At 34.3% G+C, this 24028-nt stretch overlaps 1 protein-coding gene across 2 annotated transcripts in view; it reads right to left on the bottom strand.

Annotated features, from left to right (window-relative positions):
* Positions 1-1208: 1208 nt before the first annotated feature.
* Positions 1209-24028, bottom strand: part of LOC125063154 (mushroom body large-type Kenyon cell-specific protein 1) — a 171879-nt gene continuing 149059 nt past the window's right edge. For both annotated transcript variants that reach the window (XM_047669411.1, XM_047669413.1), the window contains 4 exons: positions 22706-22831; positions 21374-21480; positions 12539-12673; positions 1209-5013 (listed from right to left, as the gene is read on the bottom strand). In XM_047669411.1, coding sequence (XP_047525367.1) covers positions 3684-5013; positions 12539-12673; positions 21374-21480; positions 22706-22831 — 1698 coding nt within the window. In that variant the 3' untranslated portion in view covers positions 1209-3683. The remainder of the gene's footprint in view (positions 5014-12538; positions 12674-21373; positions 21481-22705; positions 22832-24028) is intronic.

Below are 24028 nucleotides of genomic sequence, written 5' to 3'. Positions count from 1 at the left end.
TCGCATTAAGAGAAGTTCCTCAGCAATGTGATGTGATCCAATCGTTTAAATAAATACCTTGAAAATATGAATTTACACTATAAGTTCAATAAAGTTAACATTATATTTAATATGTCTAAAATTAAATGCTTTGTGTTGTACATAATTTTTAAACGTAGTTACACGTCCCGTTGCAAAACCCTTTCGCACGATTATTCTATGTATAAAGTATTGTAATACAATATTTTTTGTTTAAAATTAACTGTCTAGAAATACATATAAATGGAAAACAATTAGTGAAGCTTACAATTAGAAAAGAACGTAACTTACGCCATTCTGCAACCAGAGATTGCCAACATCTGCGGTTGAAAAATGACATCTATTTACAAGGTACAGTCACACAAACAAACAACATGTGTTTACGAATGCTTAAGAGCTGGCAATGTCTTTTAAGTTGAAGGACTTCGTTGCGATTTAGGACCAAGTTTGCGTCTGCAAATTGTCACATCGCGAACGAAGCTCTCTTAAAATGCATATACAGTCAAAACCGTTTATAACGACATCGTTTACAACGACCTATCGGTTATTACAACCAGATTGTATGGTCCCGTCCGAATCCCTATTAAACTATTCAGTAAACAAACCGCTTATAACAACATCGGATACAGCGACATATCGCTTACAACGACGAAATTTTATCGATATTCATCGGCTATAACGACCAACCGCTTCTTGTCTCAGCAAAACAAAACAATACAAACGATTTTAAATGTTATGTATAAGCAATGAATGAATATTTAGGCATATTATTACTTACGCACTTTCTCCCAACGAACAGTTTCAGCCAACAACGATTTCCGAAGTTCTTAAAAAAAATTGTTGCCATTAACGAACAGTTTGATATTGGTGATACTTATACCTTGAGGAGTATGAAACGTAAAATGCAAAAAATATTTGAGACTGGGCTAAAAAAACCAGACCAAAATGACTGATTACTTTTGTACCTAATTATTTCGTAATAAATATTTTTGTTTCTTTTTTGACTCGTTTACATTTTATAATATTAACATACCATATTATAACCCATACCTACCTATTCGAGATCGATAACTATATACATACACATGTACTGTACTTGTGTATATGACATTGCTTATAACGACTATCGGATATAACGTCGGCAACTATACGGTCCCTTCAATGTCGTTATAACCGGTTTTGACTGTATTAGTATAAGATTGCACACAGACACCACCTCACCTCTATCAATTAAATTTGAATAAAAAATGCATCTTCCTTTCATTGTCTTTTGTTCCTGGAGCGTCGGCCCCTAGACTAAACCTATTCCTTATTGAATTTATGAAAAAAATTAACAAAATAAACTTCTACCGCCTAACTCTTAATCAAATGTTACGTTATAACTAAAATTCTTAACTATGTGGAAAATGAACAATATACAATAAAAACGATTCACTATTAACCCAGTGACCTCTAGGATATTTGGAATGACCAATTATGATGGATTGTTGTGGGTTAGCGAAGATCACTGTTAATAAAGGCGGTGTTTATTTGTACAATGTACAGATAGACCCGCGCTAAGCACTAGGCATTTTTCTAGTTCATATCAGTCGCAACTCTCTTTACTCGCGAAGGCGAACCTGCACAAAACAATTACATATAACATCTCAATATAATTATATAATATAAGGTTATTTAGAAATAAAGCCACTTAAAAATTAACTAACGTTACAAAATAAGATTAAACAACATAATGATTTGTTCCCGATGCACGAAAATAATTAAAAAATCTATTAACATTCTAAACGGAATGTCTGTTTTAATCTACATTCTCTTTGCAATGTGTCCCTTCCTATTTCTGTACAAACTTATACAAAATAACATTCTAGGCTAATAACAAATGTCTAGCGTCGCACATTATTGGAATTCGAAATTTAAAAATGGAACAGCATAAAAACGGCCATCTACTTCCGGTTTCGGCGATGATTTCGCGCCATTTTCGCGCAATTTTTATTCAAACATTTTCGTGAAATGCGGTCTGGTGGAGTTGTAATAAACGATAAATGCAAATGACGGTTGTTCATTTCTTACAAAAAAAGGGTAGTCAGAAACAAAAGGGGTTGATAAACATGCTCTCGACTAGTAAAATTTTGATTATAAAAATTTCTTGTTATTTTCCTACAGAGCCTTGTTCGACATCTCGGCATTGGATATGTATGGCGATTCGGATATTTTGACGTTTCAAATTAAAATAATAATTTCGTCCCCTCAAAAGAAAACCTAGTCTATGTCGAAATGTCGATTACAAACTCCTTATTCTATTTTTACAATCGTGGTCAAGAAAAATGTACGACAATAATTTTTAACTTGTATATAATATATGTATAATTTAGTTACATACACAATACAAAGATTTCTTAATTTTGTTGAGGCTCACATTTACACATAACTTACAAAGTAGTCGTATGATAATTTATATCCAAATATTATTTACCTAATTTTATCTCGGGAGAGCGTATACATTTCACATTTCATACCTCCATAATATACTTTCGATTGAACACCAAAAAATGTCACAAATTTGAAGATATCAATTTTTTTGAGATTTTTGCGCTAATTTTTAAAGTTGACAAGAATATATTAATGATTATTCATATTTTTGTATAGTCGATAAAACATTTAAAACTTGGACCATGAAAAATAAGAATATATCTCCTTAAGATACGATAATAGTACATAAAATATATATATAAGTTCACTAGTATGTATTTATGTACGCGTATTGATACGACGCAAACCGCATTCGTAATACCTAAATATCACATTCAGTAATATGGAAATCCACGTGCTAGCTTAGACACAGTTAAAATTACTATTTTTTACAAAATAATAATTGCACATAAGTCCGAACTTAGCTTTCTCGAAGCTCACAAAAGTACGTCTGTCCCTCTCGTACCGATACGAGCCCGTTGGATAGAGAGAGATAGTGTGACCGTTCCCGCCATAGCTAATAATTTCATTCAATATATTACCTATCTAATTATAAAAACACCGCACAAAATCTGCGATTTAATTTACTTAATAACATTTACACTCATAGCTAGCTTTATAATTAATTTGTTACATGATTTATTACTTAAAAATATTTAAATAGTTGATTTCATAACATTAACTTTTGGTTGTCTTTACTTAAAACAATTTCAAAAATCGAGGTTTTTGGATTTGGGTGAATTTTGGACAACCTGTCTTCGTAATACGCAGTGTTATTCTGAGCGTTAAGATTTCACAAAAAAAAAACAAATGCAAATAACCAGACCGGCCTGACGATTATAAATAATAGTCGGGCGTAGCAATCGCAAGAAGTCAGAATAACACTGCGCGCCACACATCCTCGCCCGAAGACCTATCCGTCTCGGGCGTCTGTCTAACACTATTTAATTGTGATATTGCATTAGTAAAGCTGTGTTATATTGAACTGGTTGTGACTTTAGGTAACTATTGTGATATTTGGTGATACATGTGAACGCCGGGCGGGGGGAAGCGGAACTACTAACGCATAAATGCACAAACTAATCCCGTAAAAAAACTTTATTGTCACTACAACAGTAGAGTAGTATACGCGGGCGCCGCGAGTCGGCTACGGAATGTACTTTACATTACTATCACAAGCGGTGAGGCGACGGCGGCTAGGCGGAGTGTGGCGGCGCGGCGGGAGGAGCGGCGGGCGATAGCGCACGCGGCGGCGTCGGCGTACCGTTGCGCGGACGCAGCTTGTCGGCGCGAAGCCGCTGCACCGCCTCGCGCATCTCGGCCGCCAACGCCAGGTCGGAGTCCAGGCGAGGGCGCCGGGCCGCCGGCTCATCGTCCACCTCTCCAGCCAACCGCCGCGCCAGGCTCGGTGCCTCCGCGCGCGGCTCCGCCGTCAGCCGCTGCAGCAGCGCCGCGCCCGGCCGTGCCTCCAGGCTCGACCGGATGATGCCCTCGAGAAACCCGTTGGCCGGTGGGGCCTCGCCGTGTAATCGCCGCATCATATGCGACGTGTAGAGGTCGGACGCGGGCGGCGCGAACCGGGCTCCCGCCCAGAACGGATAGTTGGCCGGGTAGCCCGGCGCCTCGGGGCCGTTCATTCCGTTCGTGAATGGCTTCGTCGGTTTAGGGGGCGGTTTAGGTGGCTGCGGCTTCGTTTCCTGCGGCGGCTTAGGCTCCCTCTTTCGGGGCCGCATCAAATGCCGCTCTTTGACTTTGTATTCTAGAGTGGAATGAGGTACACCGTAGTAGGAGCCAGCCCGATGCACGGACATCTCGCCCCTCTGGACCGCTTTCACAGCCTCGACGAGGCTGTCTCGATCATAGTTTCTGTATTTACCTCGTTTTGGTCTCGTGCCTTTGCCACCCTGGGCGGGCTGACCGTTATTTGTCGCTTTGGAGTTGCTGGGTACGGCGTAATTTCTTTGATTATCCGGTGGCGTTTTTATGACCGAGACGTGTCGATCGGGCGCCCTCATGTAAGACAGGTCAGGCTGAAGCGGCCTATCCAGGGGCTGTTGGAACTTTTGGCATATGCTCTTAGCTATGACGTCACTCATAGACGTGAATAAGTGTTGTGAAGCCGCGGGTGGGTCGGCGTACACGGAAGCCGGAAGTAGCAAAGGTGAAGGGTGATTTAGGGACGACTGTGGAGGTAATATCGGCGTGATGGGCGTCACAGGGGTCGTGACGGACGTGGCTGGTGATGGGCTCTTGTCCTCTGGAGGAGGGAAGGAGGGAATTTTGAGGATAACAGATGATGGCGTGTCTGGCTTCTCGGGGTCACTGTCCTCGGACTCGGGCGCTTCTGGAGTAAGACCATGTTTGTTGACCTTGTTTCGTAGCGTGGACCGTGGGATGCCGTATAGTGCTGCGGCCCTTCGTGTGCCCAACCCAGATTGGATATCCCTCAATGCAGATTGGAGATCATCCTCGGTGTAGTTCCGCCGAGTGCTATTGCTTTTGCCCTCAAGAACAGCTCGCTTTAATCTGTAACAATAAAAGTGTTTATTAAATTATTTAAATTCCAAATAATTTCGACCTCGTTTCAAAATCTTTGTTAAAACAACGAAAGTGACAAAATGACGCATTGTAATATGACAAAGCCTTTACGATGTTTGAATACGTGTATTTGCTTAATTCATTTGTAACACGGACGTGTTGATTAAATTCAAAACAAAAAGAATCCAGGAGGTAAATGAATCACAAACTATATGGGTCAACAGCTGGTCAACGGCCGGCAATCTCTCATTTTAAAACATAATTCAATATTTCAAAACATTCCCTGTTAAACCGAGATAACGCGAAATGCGAAATATTTACTTGTCCATCCGATAACGGTCTACTATGAATGCATCTTTATCTTTTTCCATTCGTCTTTTATTTCCGATTTGATCCCCATCGAAATTGAACGCTGAACCCCGATTATACGGTATAAATTCGTTCGCTTTAAATCGACAGTCTTCGGTTTCATCTTGCATTTTACTTTCTTATTTTTCGCCACCGTTGTCACGGAATATCGGACCTTATTATGATGTATTTGGGTCATTTTTTCCCTTGTCGCCGTCGCCTGTGCAGTGAGGATACAAGGTCGATGCACCGTCGACTATCACTGGATTTTTATTTGTTTTGGCGAGTCATACGACCCACATCGCGGTCCCCGAATGAATTTATTCAAGTATCGATTTGATATTGCGCATAATATCGAAGCTGAAATCGAGACGTCTTCATTTGATTCGAGATTCTTTGAGATGAATTTAGTTGTCTTATAACGAGAGACCGTGGTCCGTTGATGCATGTAACATAATGATACTGCTTTTGTGCCCTTGTTGTCGGATGAGTAATTTTATGAATTCTATTATACTAGAAAATTCAAAGGGAACTCAAAGATGATATAGTATGAATAACATCTTGGCCTTTAGTACGGAACATTAATATTCAAAAAACTTTATAAGTTTATTAAATTCAGAATTGATTTCTACTAATAACTAATAGTGATTGTAATATAAGTAATCACTACACAGAATGCAAAATCGAGAAGTATTTAGTTAATAAAACAGTTATTTCGATTTGGGATACTTTCTAATAGTGAAACCACTGTTTGAAAATATATTTTTATATCCCAACAATGAAGAATGTCAAGAAAATTCAGAATTTCCGTGACACCCCATTTCTTGTGAAGGCGAGAAATTTTTTTACGTGCCTCGTCAAGAGGGCCATTGTTAGTTCATAGTTCGTACTTGTGTCTTGTAATGTCTAGTTTTGTCACGCGATTAACCAACTGTCAAGAAACTGGAAGGTGTTATGCTTATTTATATGATGCTGCCATCAGCACTTTTTATTTCTTCCTGTCACAGTTTTTCTAACTACAATATGATTTATTATTAAAATTGAGTCTAAATACGCTTTAATGATTTCAGGTGCAAATAGGTTTTGTTGTAAAAGATCCGGAACTTTACAGGATTAAGTATATCTCTGTATCAAAGGATATTAGGAGGAAAAATTATAAGTTATTTTAAAGAAAAAGTTTTAGTAAAGAAAACGAAACTTTTGGAACTTAAACTAAAAAATCTAAAAAAAATACCACTTTTACTGAATCAAGGTTATAAATTGTTATTTCAACATAAGCAAATTTCGAGTAGGTAAAAAAAGTGCGTTCGTAAAAAGTACCTACACATGTCAGAAGTGAAACTTCTTTGTAAGTTAATTATTACTAAGGTAAAAGCCCCAATAGATGAGCATGTACCAGTATATTATGATCACTTCTTGTATTCTACAATATATTAATCAATCTATATTTGTGAATAGAAAAAGAAAGAAATAAAAAAAACAAATTCATAAATTCTCTTTACGAAATTTTAATTTTCGTTCGCCCTTTCTCACTCTCTCTCAATCGGTCTCTTCCTTTTCTTCGACAAAAACGCTGCAAATCTTCGTGACGCTAATATTATTATTATTGCGTTTCATCCGTAAAAAAATTACCCTCATGCGTCTACAGAAGTTCAGTTCACTTCAAAAATCCAATCTTAGAAAAACAGAATTAATCAAAATAAATAACCCGTCCATACGATAAGCAATTTCTTTCGTCATCCATTACAGGCCACTGACACGACACCGGTTCTTTCACTCAATATTCACTTGAAATCATCTTTGACGTTTTATGAATATTCTTAAAGATCTTTGAACTGCGCCGCGGCCATTTTTAAACTTAGGTTAACCACACGTTGCTAGGGTTCAACTGGTCAACAGAGCGGTTCTTGGATCGATTCCTTGGGCAAATAAAACACAGGCATTGCTAAATATTCAGTGACATTTTAGTCCATAGAATAGAAGTTGTAAAGCAATAATCATTATTATCAGATATTAAAGTGTTCAATATTTTCGTCGTCGTGTTTATATTGTGTATAAAAAGATTTAAAAAAATCAGTGGCACTACAACCTCTTTAGGTCTTGGCCTCAGATTTCTGAACATGTTTCATGATCATTTTTAAATCAAATATGCAAGTAGGTGATCAGCCTCCAGTGCCTGACACACGCCGTCGACTTTATAGGTCTAAAACATGTCGGTTTCCTCACGATGTTTTCCTTCACCGTCACATAGAAAGAAAGTCGATTGGTGCACAGCCGGGGATCGCACCTACAACCTCAGATATGAGAGTCGCACGCTGAAGCCACTAGGCAAACACTGCTCTTTGATGAATTGATGTATAAGTCTGATTTATATCTTTAATGTTCCTCGTTAATGTAATTTTGCATGTTCATACATATCTAAGCGTTTCTGATTTAATTATTTAGCCATATCAATCGATAGAAAATAAATGAATGCGAATGCTAATTGTAAATTATGTTATTTTATATATATTCAGCACAAATACTAAATCGAAATAATAAATTAATTAAGTCCAATTTTTACTGAAAACACAAAAAAATTTGACTACGTAAAAACATTCGCATTAAAGCGATTCGAAACACTCAACGCCTCATAACGCCTCAATTTACGTGATGTTATTTCTCGTAACAACTTTCCCCCCACCCCCTACTTTTGGCGACAAGCCTGGCTTCCGTGCCAATTTCCCTACATACGTTCCGATGTTTTTGATAACGATGCATTTTATGCGATTTCATAAAAATATTCAATGTTTATTTATATTCAAAGAAATTTTGTACTGCACCCACGTAGACGATATTCAATATAAATACTAAAGAGTGCTTCTGGGCCTGATAAAGGGCCATCTTGATATGGAACTGTTCGAGGACAATTTGGTGTATTCTAGAGTCTGAAAGAGAACTGTCGTCGGATTTGGAGCTGCTTACGTTTTGGTTATGTTAACACTGTTACGTCATAGTTTGACAATCTTGATACCTCATATAAAAAAATGTTGTGTATGACGCGTAGTAAATTATATAAGTCCATATAACTGCCTCGAACAGCCTGTAGGTACCTAGTATTTTTGAAGTTATCCTTATTTTGGCGCGTTAGGGAAAAATTATGAAACTAAATTTTTAGTTTTAAAACTTTATTGTAAAAATCCGAAGGGGCCACTTTTAAATATTTTTTACTTATGTTTTTGACTTTCAAATAGGTGCCTTTTTAATAGGCCTAATTGAAATAATTGATTGGATTATAAACGTCAAATGATAAAACTTTTTAAAAATGAATTAAAACAACTCAACGATTACCTGCATAACTTTACTTTTTAGGGTCTTAACAACAACATATTACTTGCACATTATAACAAGCACACCTTACTTCTGCTATCCTCTGTCATATTGTATACTTAAAAATATCCATAGATTATACGAATGAAATATACATCATCGATTTGAATACTTAAAAGAGACAATAATATTAATTACTGGCAAGATTCAAATGGGAAATACAATGCGAATTAATCTTTCTTTTTCTAGCATAGCGCTGGCAATACTTTTTAATTTTCCTTTAAAAATATTCGAGCGTCCAGCAGGTTGATGAACCTCATCAGTTTCATAGTTTAATGGGTACATTCACATGGCATTGTTTGTGCGATCCGGGTGCAATGTTTCAATAGGAAACGACATGGTGAATTTAAGACTGTATCACACTGGGCCAAAGATGGGAAAAACGCGTCTAATTAGATTTTGTAATTTATACACAGTAGATTTAAAAAAAGGGATTAATTTAAAATTAGAACAAACGGAAAGTTTGAAATGACAGGTGACATGTCAATGTCCTAATCTAAATCTATGCTTTCTAATATCGCACATCGCAGAGATGAGAAAGATGTAACGGAGACAAAGTTATACATGTATAAGAATGAGAACTTACGAATCAGGCGCAGCCAGTTTTATATTTATCTACCTAATGTTTCGCGTAATAACATTTTAAACCGAACGCATTAAAACTAATATATTACAGATTAATTTCCAAACGGAAACGATCGAAATATATCCGTGACCCGGCCCATGTCATAGACATTGTCAGAAAACTGTCAAACATGTCATAGACATTGTCAGAAAACTGTCAAACATGTCATAGACATTGTCAGAAAACTGACAAACATGTCATAGACATTGTCAGAAAACTGTAACAGTGTACGACTATCAGATTATATAAATCATACACTGTATTTTTCTGTTTATAAACTGAAGCCGAAACGCCATATCAGCACTTCCGCTTACTAAACGTATTATAAAAGGCTCAGTGTATAAGAAGCCTTAGTAAATAATGTTCAATATGAGTTGCGTATAATGTAGTTGACCGTGTCAAATTCGTATCGTTTCACCGACAAGTTTGTTGGTTCAATTATTTCTTGCATTGTAGCTTAGGTCAAGAACCTTTCATTTAAATTAATACTTGATACGTCTACACGGTACAAAGTCCGATTTTTATTACTTATTAAAAGAAAAGTCTAAAGGATTCGAAGTAGATTTCCACCTTCCATTTTTCTAAAGATTTTATAAAATATCAGTTTGGATTCAACCTTTGGGTTTAATGCCAAGGAAATGTCAAGTAAACTACACATTCACAGTCGTATATCTATAACTTGTATTAGACACAAGTGTAACATGCATACATAATTTAACTTACTTGGGAATCGAACCTAGAGACTTACCGAGACTTACTAAATATACTTATTTAGTGGCTCTCATTTCAGGTCGTAGGTTCAGGTGAGGAAACCGACGGTGAGTGTCAGGCACAGGATGATCACCTACTTGCCTAATAGATTGACACGATCATAATACATAGATAAACCCTAAAAAGGTTGTAGCGCCTCTAATTTATTTATAAAACTTAGTATGACAAGAATAACAGTTTAATTGATAATTGCTGTAACTTTTTAAAACAAATTGCCACATTTCCCTAGGCATTCAAATATTTTAACACCTAATCAAGTTAAATGGATTACATTTAGTTTGACCTTAATGCAAATGCTATCGTTCTGTCGATCTCCTAATTTTATTTCCAACATTCAAGGTTTGTAGTAAATTGATTATGTGGGTGCTGTTAGTACTAGTTTTAGTACCTTTGCTTTTAGTTGAACTACATTCTGAGATGTGAAAATAGTTTACAAATTATAAAGAAAGAAAAATAGTTGCACAGCCCGGTTTTGAACGTTTAACCAATGCTACCGTGCTAGTCCAGTCAGTCAAGACAATTAATACATTATAATTCCAAAAGTTTTCAAATTTTGATGTAAGGTCGGGAGTGGTATTAAAACAAACTATAAAATTTTGCAACCTGCTCTGCGGTCCGGAACATTGTTAAAAATGCAATAAATGATAATTTGCTCAGTTCTTGAGACCAAAATTCCAAAAGTTCTGCAAAGTTGGAGTGGTGTTAAATATATTATTTTACATCACGTGTCAAATTTGCAACCAATTTAAGTGTACGGAACATTTTTTGTTATTAAAAATTAATGTTTTTCTTTATTAAACCGAAGGAAAATATGTTTATGCTGGCAATAATATATAATAGTATTATAAATACAAATACAGTTTGGTACACGGACACAGAAACTAAACTTTTTTATTAAATTCTATAGAATTATATAAAAAAGTAATTTTGTAGTATAACAAACGAGCCTATGGGACGCCCAAAAACGGCAGTTATCGCAGCCCCAACACACATTTTAGTAGATGCGTTGCCGGCCTTTGTGGGATAAGAAATACTCTTTCCTTAAACAATAGGAGGTGGTATTTCCTAGGGAAGACCCCCAATGGGTCTCGACCGTGGAAGACTTCCATCTACCTAGCCATCAAGGTATATAATATTTTCCCTCATTTTGATTTAATAATGTCAATTTTATTATGTTAATGCAATTAAGTGTTAAAAATAAAAAAAAATATATTTTAAGATTATTATTATTAAGTAGGTTAAGAATATTGTAAATACTTTATAATTAATGAAATAAATGTTTTTATTGATCAGCTGTGCTGGTCACTAATAAATCTTTAAGGCTCGATTTAGCTGTCATATTCAAAATCGTATCTTCAGTGTCTTGAACTTCATGCAGAAAAAATGCTTTGAAAGAACTTGTAACTAAACATAAGTTGGACGATATATATGAACCTTCTAAGCGAATTCTTAGACACATACAAGGACGCTTTAATGTTAAAAAAGTTAGCTCACATACGATATTCGATATCAAGATAATACGAGCACTCTCGTAAGGTGTCAAAGAAAATCGATCTTAAAAATATACCGTTTGATCGACTATAACCACTCGAGTCGTGACCGCGCCTTTAATACAGATAACTATCACACTTGATAGTTTTAGGTTAAGTGATTCAAATTGCTTCATTTATATTTAAATTTTACACATAATAAAAAATTATGTATAGTTAAAAGAGGAAGTGGACTAGCCACCCTAAGATTCCCTATCTCGTGGGCAGCTAGTTGCTGTTTTCCATTTGACATATGGTTTTAGTTGCTAATGCTTACTGATAATTAATTAAGATTAATGATAAATGAAAATAAAATAATGCTATTTTAAAAGAGTACCAAGAGTTTTTTACGCCGGCTTCTTCTCTCAGCCTACACCCTCTGTCTTCTTTGCCTATGAGTAGGGTTGTCTACCGATTCAAATTAAATGACGTGGAATAAGTTACTTGTATCTTATGTTCCATAATAAACATATTTTATGTTTGTAATGTCTAACATTGCTTACATGCCATTTAATGACCTGCTACTAAATTTTGAATTTATTCAGTGAAAATAGGGTCGGAGTTTGTTGGAAAAACAAATACAATTTCCATGTAAGGAGTGGGTTAACCCATGCCGTTTTAACTAAGCCACAATGAATTTTTTTTACGCAGTCAAAAGTATAACAAAAATTTATCCATTTAAATGATTTCGCTGTAGAATTGTTGTCTTTGTTGTATTTCAATTTGGTAATCATATAGTGCCCACTCTCTATATTCTTTGAGTAAACAGACCTTGTGAATAACCGATAATCCTTGAAAACTTAAAAATGTTTACCTTACAAATTAACGCTCGGAAATAAACATAGAACAAAAAATATAAATTAAAGCTTACCTCGCATTATCCTGTCCTTTGTTTTCCGGCGGCGGTGTGCCGCTGGTGCTGGAAGTAGACTTGGCGCTTAAGTCCAGGGGTTGCTCCGCTATGGTGGGAGAGGCACTTCCTGCACCCACCTTCTCTGCGTCTAGCCTAAAACATAATGTTATCACAGTAAAGCACCTCTTTAAATTCTATAAACGAATTTTCGTATGTAACAAGGATTTAATATACTAAGTTATATAACGTTAGTTAGTTTTGTTTATTAATAAAATATTAAATACGTTTTAAATTTAATCATAGCGCATTTATGTTTAAGGATAATAGGGTTATATTTAATAAATACTGAGCTGTCCCCCTTTTTATTGTATGGGGGGGGGGGGGAAACGAGCATACGGAAAGCCGAAAACGGACAGTTATGACATAAACATTACACATAGTTTGGGTTAAAAAGATTTTGTAAAAATCGTCCTAGATTACGTTATTGCAACAATATTTTTTTTTATTTATCTAAAACAGTTTTTTGGCCACTCAATTAAGTAACTAATAACGTAAACAGTGATTCAAGGAATCATTTAAAGCTTCAAAAAGATACTTAATCATATACGGCTATAATTAATAATTCTTAAGAAAGCTTCCTATTAATACATTAAGCCTATTGATATTATATTATTTTTAGCTTCCGCTTGGGATAGTTAGATCTCGTTCCTCTTTCGCTTTCCTTGAGTTTGGATTTGTATGCTAAGTAGCACGTATTACGTCAAATGCCATACCAAATATAAAAATTTATCAAAACTTGCACTGAAATTCTAAACACGAAGAATTCTTAATTCGTTCCATGAAAATTGTTAAAAGTACCTACTTGATAACGCAACCAAAAAATGTTACTGATTTCATAGTTATAGTTATATTAAACGTACAAATATCTAATAAAATTTGAAAATTCAAATTAATTGAAGTATTTCCGAACCAATTTGGCGCAGATTTCAAGATGACATACATGGCACACATTGTCAGAAGGTTCGTATGTGAGTTGCCGGCCTTTTAAGATTTCATTCGCTCTTTTCTTGAAAGACCCTCAGTTGAATTGGTTAGGAAATACTTGTTGTTTTAGAACAAATAAACAGTAATTTCAAGAGCCACGAAGCTCAATTAGTAGCCAATTTCCCATAAATGAAAAACTCAAGGGATCGTAAGGTTAAAAATTAAAATTTTACGACTTTCTAATATCTCTTGAGAAACGATTATATATCCATAAGGGATCTCACCTTTCTCATCACAATTATTAGAAAACATTAATACTATTTCATTTGCTAATTGCCATATTTTTAACTGGCTTTTAGTTTTCTTAACCGATTTTTATCCGCCAACGACAATAACACTTCTGCGTAAGTATCACTAAATATTTTCTGCAAATGTGGTGTTTACTCAAACCTAAACAATATTATTTCTCTAGATATTGAACATAAGACCGTGACACACGGAGATGGTCATGATTATTTATTATGTGTTTTATTCGTTAGTTAAACGCTTAATATATACGTACATAGCTAAATAATAAACGTACATAACAGAAAATGTTTTAATGAAGATGCCAAAATATATTTTAAAAAAAGCAGAAATATGTTATAGTTTTAGCATCTAGTTTACATATGTGTTAACTGATTAAATTCCACGTCGAATTAGTAACCTCCTTCGATGTAAAAGTCGATTATAGCAACACAAAACATTGTGTCGCAAAAACTTTAATTATATCGTTTTACACTTAGCACGTTTATGCATAAATAATTTTAAAACTTAATTAATTTACACTGAATATTTTCCTGCTAAAATGATCACGACATCCTATAGATTAATTTAATTAATAACATTCTAGGTTAGGTTTAACGGTAACTAGGGAAATAGGTTATTTAAATGTTTTTCGGTTTTTATAAAGTTGATTATTTAATATTTGAGCTCATATTTTAATTCAAGCTTAAACCGATTCAAATCTTATAATTGTTTTGTAACATTGTCACTAGGAAATGTATGTTTTTTGATTGAACGGGGCAAATGAGTTCACTTCACGTTAAGTATCACCGGCCATGGACACAGCCTTTGTATTTTATGCAAGTACATAAATATTGGAAATAAAGGGTAGACCAACAAAAAAATAAACATAAAAATCCCATTTCATATTCACCATCCATCGCGGTAGGACGTATCAATACGAAATATTCAAAAATAGAACTAATCAAAACTGATACAACTGATACACAATAGACCTGAAACGTTGAATGCTGCATTGAGTGTGTGGCAACAAAGCGGTGTTGTTGTCAATAGTTCTGATGTTTCTTGAGGAATATTGAAATTATTCGATGTTCAGCTGACGTAGGCCTCTTTTGTTTGTATTTAGGTTACGTTGACATTATTTAGCAAACGGTGAAAAGTAGAATGCTACTGCGCAAAAGGCAGTTTTTGTAAACAAGTTATGATCGCAGTTACTTAATTAAAACTTAAACCTGTTAAGTTTCCAAAAGCAAGTCTCAAAGGATAATTATTCACTTATTTCTAGCTTTCTTGAGTTGCTATCTCGTTGATAGGAATTTTGCTAACTATAATATAACTGAGTCTTATTTCTTACTAACAATATAGTGGCAACGATTTATATTTTCAAGAATATTCTTATTTTGAAAGTTCTCCAATACATGTATCTGTTATCGCTTCACAGCTTTTGGAATACGTTCCACCAGGAAGCTTAAGACGCGTATTGTGAAGTATGAATAGGATCGTCGATATTTATCCGAAACCGGCTGAGATTGTCACACATCCGACGGAATCGATTCACATGTGCTCATTTCGATGCTTTCTTAAGGCATTCAAGCATTTATACACTAAAGCAAAAATATTATTGAAGAACCGAAAATAGTAAAAGCAAAATGAATGAAAAAGATTTAATAATCGTTTTGACCGATATAGCTTTGAAGAGAGTACCTATATTTGACGATAGTCTAAATGGTTGTTATTTTGACATTATTATTACAAGTATGCCAAAAGCATTAAAATAGGATAAGAATATGCCTAGGCGCATTTTTCTGATAGCATCTTAATCCACGCCAAAAACTATGTTTTATAGATTACTGGCTATTTCCCGCGCTACTTTCGCATAGAAAGAGAAAAGCGTGGTTTATATACGGTTGATTACTGTATAAAGATTATATTACACATATACTCGTAAACCTTCCTTATGAATCTACCTGTCTTTTAATAAAGCATTTGTTGCGCAGGTAATCTAAGGGTAAGATTCGGAATGCCATAAGTATAACTTAATAAAAAAAAATCCCTGTACTATATTAAAAAAATTACATTAAGTTTATGTAATTAAATTTAATGGCGGAATACCCAAGGCCCCCCTGAAGTACCAACCTGGTGGCAGGAGAAAACTCTTCTTAAAGTCTTCTACTATGTAATATTAATTACTGATTGACCAGTAAATAAATAACTAAGATATATTAGCTATATATAGCTATTTCCTGAAGTCTTGTATTATCGTTGTCAGTATTCAATAAATCTCTATATAAAGCTAGTATTCCCTTATATGAACCAAAAGATACGGTTAAGTTAAAATCAGTGTTATTATAATTAGTGGCACAGTTGCAAGGTAGACAATACCTTTAACATTTACATAACAAATGGGACTAAATATTCAACCTTGGAGAGCTCCGTCTCAAATTGATTCTTTGTTAATTTATTCGTATTGTCGACTTAATGTTTACGTAATGTTACTGAGGCATTTTGTTCTAAAATGCTAAACGTTTAATAAATAGTTTAAAAAGTAAAAAGGTTTAATAAACAAAAAACAACTTGACACTTTGCGAGGTTAAAATTTTGATATTTTTACGACGAATAGTTGATCAGAGTTGGTAAATAAAAATACTGTGTTGATTTATTTCCTAATTATATTATTATACATTTATTATATTGTACTAAAACTTCCTTTGCTAATGAAGGTATAAGATTATGTAAAAATTATAATCATTCATCGATTGCGAGGAAGTTGCATTGCAGTTGATCTTGGATCTGGCTGTGCCTTTATATCCATTCTATAACATATTTTCAGAAGTATCTGATTATTCTACAAGTGTTATGTTTGAGAGCAAAAAATATATAAACGAAAAACGAAATTAATCATATTTTTATTTTACATTTTACCCACAAACTAATGTCTCCTAACGAGTCAATAAAAATCGAATATAAATTGAAACTGAATAATTATAATTCTGAAATTTTGCTCGTTACATTCGAGTTGCCAACAATCCAATTATATCAAAAGTTGAGTCATAAACCGTTAACGATCCGGTATCGGTATCCGTTTTCCCAAATGTCATTTTTACACCACTTTTATGGACTTTTAGGAGATTACTTTTCGTCATAAAATAATGACGGTAGATACAATGATTGGCTTAGTGATTTCAGTATGTGACTCTTATGTCTGCGGTTCCATTCCCGGCTCTGCACCATTGGACTTTCTAACAGTGAAGGTAACATTTTGAGGAAACTGGCAGAGGTAATGCCTAAAAGTTTGATTGAATCTCAGGCCCAGACGTAACGCCACTGTTTTTAGATACAATGATCACGTATATAGAAACAACTTTTAGTGAAACTGTTATAAGCAAAGAGTTTTCACAAAAGATTTATTGAGAGTATTCTGGCATACATTAAAGCTTTACAACCATACAAGAACTGGTAATTATTAGCCACTTATCAATATTTTTTATGTAATAGGAGACAAACGGGCAGGAGGCTCACCTGATGTTAAGTGATACCGCCGCCCATGGACTCACATTGCCAGAAGGCTAGCAAGTGCGTTGCCGGCCTTTTAAGAATTGTAACGCTCTTTTCTTGAAGGACCCTAAGGCAAATTGGTTAGGAAATACTTCAGTGGGCAGCTTGCCACATGGTGGTGGAGCGCGGCAAAAACTGCCTTAAGAAACGCTCAGTTGTGGAACGACGGACGTCAAGGTGATACGGATGGTGTTTTATATTCTATATCGCTATAAAACTTGTCTACCATATGCCGACAACGAATTATCTCATATTTCGGCCATACAATGCGCTGAGGTGGTATGAACTTGGAGAAACTAATCGTGGTTGGTAACACTTAGGGCAAAAGATCACGTGGGCGTTCACCAACCAGATGGAACGATCCAGTGACAGACTCATCGTCCTCAAAAATGTACACTGTAATAAGAGAGGCGCTGTACAGAAACCGGTGGAAACAGATTGAGATGTTTCCTTGCTGACCATGACGGTCAGACACGAGTTACCGACTGAAGAAAGAGACATTTTTCATTTTTAAGCAGTGTGCTTAAAAATTTAACAATTCCTTTCCATAAAATCGTGATAGTATGATAATAGCATTCAAATAGGATAAAGTGTTACATCCGCGTCCTACACCTATAATCTATCCCGGCGTCTTATAATTTGTCTAATAAAAACACTAATAATATTCAGTTACTCGTATATCCAAATCGTGGGGTTCGAAACGGCGATGCGCCAATCGAAGTTCAAAATTAATACCTACTTATACGGTATTTGCGAACAATGAAAAGGCAGTCTACTTACTCATAATAATAATAATGGTGATATCAAGAACTAAAGAAAACAAAATATACAACATTCAGGATCAAGGGTTGATATTCCTTTTTCTTTCGTTTGTAATAAAAATTCATAAGACACTAGATAAACTGCAGTACTGTAAATTTATATAATAATCTAAATAAATGATCGATTAAACCGTCAGTGTAACGATTGACCTTTAGCGACCAGCAATAAATTTTACACTATTTAATATTCAAAATAAACCTTACATAAACACTCGTTAATATTAAACCAAACAAGCTGTTTGACATTGACAAATACCTAAACTATATCGCTAGCACAGCTTGAAAACCTATAGTCGTTATTAAAGAGTCCTAATGCCATAGTCAAAACCTACTTTAAGGCCAAAAACAAGTCGTGATGAGATGTGACAGGATTGTTTATTAATGATTTTACGTCTCTATAAGAGGCTGATTCAGAGGAATCAGTCACCCACGTAATCCTGAAATGCTAACCAACGTACAGAAATCACGGAATCCGTGAAGTCTGCGAAGTGCCCAAGAGACTTCTGTGCTTCTGGAAGGAGCTAGGCTGGCTTAGTTAGCCAGAACTTACGCACAACGGACCTAATGGGAGTCTAAGTACGGAAACTGAGTCCACCAACCTTTAACCTTTTTTTTACGTCTCTATAACGTCGCCATTAAACGATTTGCAAAACAAAATATTTAATCGCAACCCAGTCGAAAGGGGCTTAGGGTCAAAGACATCTTGGCTATCTACTTCCAAGATTATTTGTTGTTTTATTGTTGTCTGTATTAAGTATTAACCTATGCGTTAATGCGCAAAGGTTATATTGGAAAAAGAAGCATTTCTTAACTCTTAAATATATATGTCTGTAAAAAACAAAACGCGGTTCACTAATAGTTTTCATGTGTCATCTGTCACCTGTTATCTGTCAAACATCGATTTTTAAATAAGCGATTCTATTGTCTGTTTAAATTATTATTTTATCACGCAATAGTAAAGATAATGAAAAGCCATAATCAGATTAAAGCTAGTTTGCCCTTGTTAACGATAAACGTGTATTAACGGATTAAAATCAAGTTTAACTAAAGAAAAACCTGCTCTTCCGTATTAAGTAACTAGTCAAGGATTCGTAGTTCATTTCAACGGAGTTAAGATTGCATCACATGGTTAAACCAAGGAAAATATACTGAAACTATTTTTAAACAAGTTTTAAAGATTTATTAATAATAGGTACTAGAAATACGAGAAAATTTCTGTAAATATAAACTTTTTAAGAATGAAAGAATGAATTTTTAAGTTTTACCACAAGGAAACACTTATCTTTTGCGTGCTGTGGTATATGGCGTTCTGAATAATAATTCTAATTTGATGTAATATTAATAAGACAATAATTCAGGTCTTGAAGACAAAATCTTTTGGACTTACCATTAATTTATATTGAAACAAGTTGATATTAAACATTTCAATGCCATTAGAAGGGCTACAATATTCCATCGTAAACAACCATTTGTTAATCAAAATATCTTTTATCTAACAAGTATATTTGTATGTATTCAGGTAATAAATTATTAATCAGAGACGTTATTAACATAGAAGTAGTCTGACTTCTCCGAAATCTATTGCAAAAAATATGAACTTCGTGTTTTTATGGATTAAACCCACAAATATTATTTACTATGATATTTTATTAGAAAATTTATCAACAAACCAACTTCTCTTGTTATTCTATTAGTTCTATCTAGATATTATTGTAAGTTTTAAAAAAAAGAAACGATTATGTCCTGAATGTTTTGTCTTTAAGCTTTCTTTTTGCTTTGTTTTTAAGTGGGTTGTTAGAGATTTATTAACGCGGGTAAATTACAAATTTAAAAGTTAAAGCATTGCTAGTAACGCATATTTCTAATAAACGGCACAAATATAAGAGTCTTTCCTCCAACTTCGATTTTGTTCCCTTTGGAGTAGAGACTCTTGGGCCGTGGGCTTCAAGTGCACAGGCGCTTATTAAATTAAAGTTGGCGCCTAGTAGATAGTACCGGTGACCCCAGAGCTGGTACTTTCCTGGCTTAACGAATAAGTATCGCAATACAGCGAGGAAATGCTGCCAGCGTTAAAGGTACACTGCCACAGGGACCAAACTTTTTAAATTTGTTATTTTCATTTTATTTATGTTTAATTATTTTTATTATTACTTTGTAGGTTAAGAAAATTTTAAATACTGTATTTTAAGGTTATTAATTAATAAAGTTTACTTTAGTCACTTGAATGTCGTGTGTTCGTAGCCAAATATTCAAATTATTAATTAGCACCAGTCCTATCAACGAAACAGATAATATCTGTGCTTGCCTTATATATTACGAACTTCAACAATTGTATGCCAAAGGCTACGACGAATAAAAACATTTTTGAATGCACTTTTAAATTCCGAACAAATTTTATCCTTATCTATAAAAAATATCTTGATACGCCACCGAGTAATTTACATCTTGTTAAAAGTGCTTTATAAAACGCCTTTAAACGTTTTAGATAAGTCAGCTTTAACACTATTAAAACAGCTTAAATTTTTAAATGCAACCGCATCAAAGAAATTAGGTCATACGTCATTCATTAAGATTTAAGATTACTGTGGCCTGGCTTTATAATTTTTAAAATATTGATATTTTATAGTGGATCTAAGTAGGTCACACTTGTGTTTATTAATTCTTTAATTAATTTGGATAATGGAATTAAATATTCAGTGTGTTACTGATTAAACGTTATAGTAAATACAAAAATTATAAAACCTTTCTACATAGTTTTACTAGTATAGAACCTTTCGCGAAAACATTACGGGAAAACAGCTCTTCGTGTGAGTGTTTCCAACAGACAAACCTAGGAACATACAGTGTTCGAATAACATTTGCCTATTAAAGAACTGAAGATAGTTCCTAAGTATAGTGTAGGAATGTATGATCTCTACACAAAAGTAGATACTACCTACTACCTACCTACTATTACAAATGGAAGAGCACGAAGATTTAAGAGTTGGGAAGATGATTTACCAAAGGGACAGCAAAGGTTATAATGAGTTAGAACGATATAAGAAGGCACTAGCGGAGGCCGATATCAAGGGAAATCCCGACGAAAATACTGTATTTCGTTAAAAATAATAATACTATTGTGAAAAATTAAAAATGAATGAATAAATTGCTGAATAAAGGCAATTGTTATAGTATATTCTTAACAACGATTATCCAAACACAAACTTACCTATCGAGCGGTGGTCTTGGAAGCCTCTGCATCATCCAGGCCTGCGGCAGTGCCGGCGGAACCAGCCCCGAGCCGAGGGCAGCCAACGCAGCAATCATCTGTTGGAACTGCACACACATCTCCATGTAAGCCTGATAGGTATACCCTTGCATTAAACCATAAATACCCTTTATGATCTATATGGCTGCTTTTGCCGCGAGTGTTCGTTCACTATCAGTCCATGGGCATCACTTACCCTTGTTATAAAAAATGCCGAAAGATTTGGGTATAACTAAATATAATGCAAACGAAAATGGTTTAGAAATTGTCCCGAAAGATATTTTATTTTATCATTTTCTTCTCTTAATCAAATTATATGAATCAATAATTAATCGAAGTCAGTGGCAAATGCATTTCGTTCTTTTAGAAAAATTAGATAAAGAGAATAATGCTTCATAAATTACAGGAGCAAACATATTGTGATACAGAAAATATTGATTCAAAGATTCAGTATACCACATTCAAACATAAAAATATACCCTTCTACCACAATTCCCGATAGCAATCATAATAGAATGTTAGTCCTCCCTTCAAAAGACCATAATAATTAAAACGAAGGTAAACGCACCTTAGAAAACTTATGGCGCATGGGGGATATAAAAAGCATGGTCTTATCTAGGTCAAAAGGGGTCTTAGACGTCAAAGGATTCAAGGGGCTACAGATTATGGTAACAACCATTAAAAATAAGTGAATATCTATTGTGAATGTTGATAGAGTTCTAAGAGTAGATATATCTATTATGTATTTAGAAACATGAATCGAACATATTTTTTATCAAATTTAAATGACGATATTAAGGACTACTTCAAAGGATGCCTTCTAATTCATGGGGTCAGAACAATATATGAGGCATTAGTTTAGCTTGTTAAATTAAATATATATAACAATTATCGGACCAAATTAAAAAATGCGAGATAAATTTAACAGTTTAGATATTTTGTGTCGATTAACCATTTAATGTATTTAAATAAAATAAAAATACAATAAATATCTATATTTTTTTTTATATCTAATCAAAATATAAATGCACTAATAGTGTAGGAAATACGTTTGTACCACGAGGTTTATCACTATTTTAGGTAATAAATTATCTAATCTACCCTCATTTCAAAAACGAAATCTGTCTTTTTACACTTTTACAGTCTTGCAGCCTTCGTTTTTTTCAGTGAGTTTACTTTAGGCTGTTGTAAAAGTGTACAGTGCTTTAGTTTACCAATAATAAATAAGATTTTGTAACTACTTTTATGTTACTGAGCCGCTCCCTATATTCCTTTACATGATTTGCAGCATACCTGTGCTATCGCTTGCGGGTTCTGCCCCTGCAGCTGCAACTGCAGCAACTGCTGCAGCAGTAGTGGCCCGCCAGCGGGACTTTTTGCTCCCGACAAGGAACTGCTATCCGATTCCGATTCGGGACTCTGGAAGAGAGAACATAGATTATACATATTTATCACATTCTAGACTAAAATACAATTATTCATGTAGATATGTTACTGTAAAAGCTCGAACTGCAGTAAATCCTAAGATATTCCAGAAAAACCTAAGATCTACCAATTCCTAATGGTAAATGTCCCAAAAGGTTTGCGATTCGAACTCTTACCACCATTCCGTTGGTAAATCTTAGGATTTACATTAATGGCACGGTAAATGTTGAAAAATAAGAATAATTATTAAGTTAGACTAGCTTATGTAAGCATTATGTTTGTATTTCGTTTTGAAACTTGTAAAGTTTTGAATGTGCCTCTTGGGCACGAAGCTAGAAAGAAGCAAATTTGTAATATTTAAAAACATTTAGACAAATCTTAATATTTTTATTAACATTGCAATATTGGTGAGTATTTTCCATTAATTTTGGGCTCTTAAAAACGGATTTTGTAGCTTTACCTAGTTGTAAGAAGAAATAAAATTAATATCACCTATATTTACCAGAACCTACCTTTAATTTAATTCCATTGTTTAATGATTTAAAACAATGATTACCAATCGTATTTAATAGATTTAATTATTAAATTAACCTTCATAAAAACCAAATCATTAATACAAAAGGCGAAAATTCGATTAAAAATAATGCAATATAATTAGATTGACGTAAATGCAAATTATTTTTAATTATAGTTTGGCGTATTTATTTTCCTATTGTGTTAATTATTTTATAACGTTCCATTCGAGCGTTCATTTAGTGCTTAATTAATAGGAAAAATCGGTAATACAAAAACCGATATTTTTACGTTTTACGAGCGAATGGAATGGATGTATGTTGGTAATTATGCTATTTCGTCATATAGGTAAAGCTAGCTAAACCAAATTGGGCGATTGACTAAACCCTGGGATCACATGTTCGGTCCCCAACAGTTCATTACTATCAATGTGTCTTTCAATCGTAATTAACACTTGTTCGTACTCTCAAGAAAAACTGTGTGTGGCATATTCTTGGCTTTAAATTCTATAATGTGTCAGTCACAGTAGGCTAAATACATAATATTTAAATAATATAAACGTAAATAATAATCGTTACATCAGCCACTATACAAAACAGAAATGTTTTTAATATAATTAACATGATTTAAATGATGAAAAAATAAATATTGGCCATAAATATTAGTAGTTATGCTGAA

Source organism: Pieris napi, chromosome 3 (assembly GCF_905475465.1).
Source record: "Pieris napi chromosome 3, ilPieNapi1.2, whole genome shotgun sequence".
Lineage (NCBI taxonomy): Eukaryota > Metazoa > Arthropoda > Insecta > Lepidoptera > Pieridae > Pieris > Pieris napi.
The sequence above is the reverse complement of the archived record's forward strand: the minus strand, read 5'-3'. Positions and strand labels throughout refer to the sequence as shown.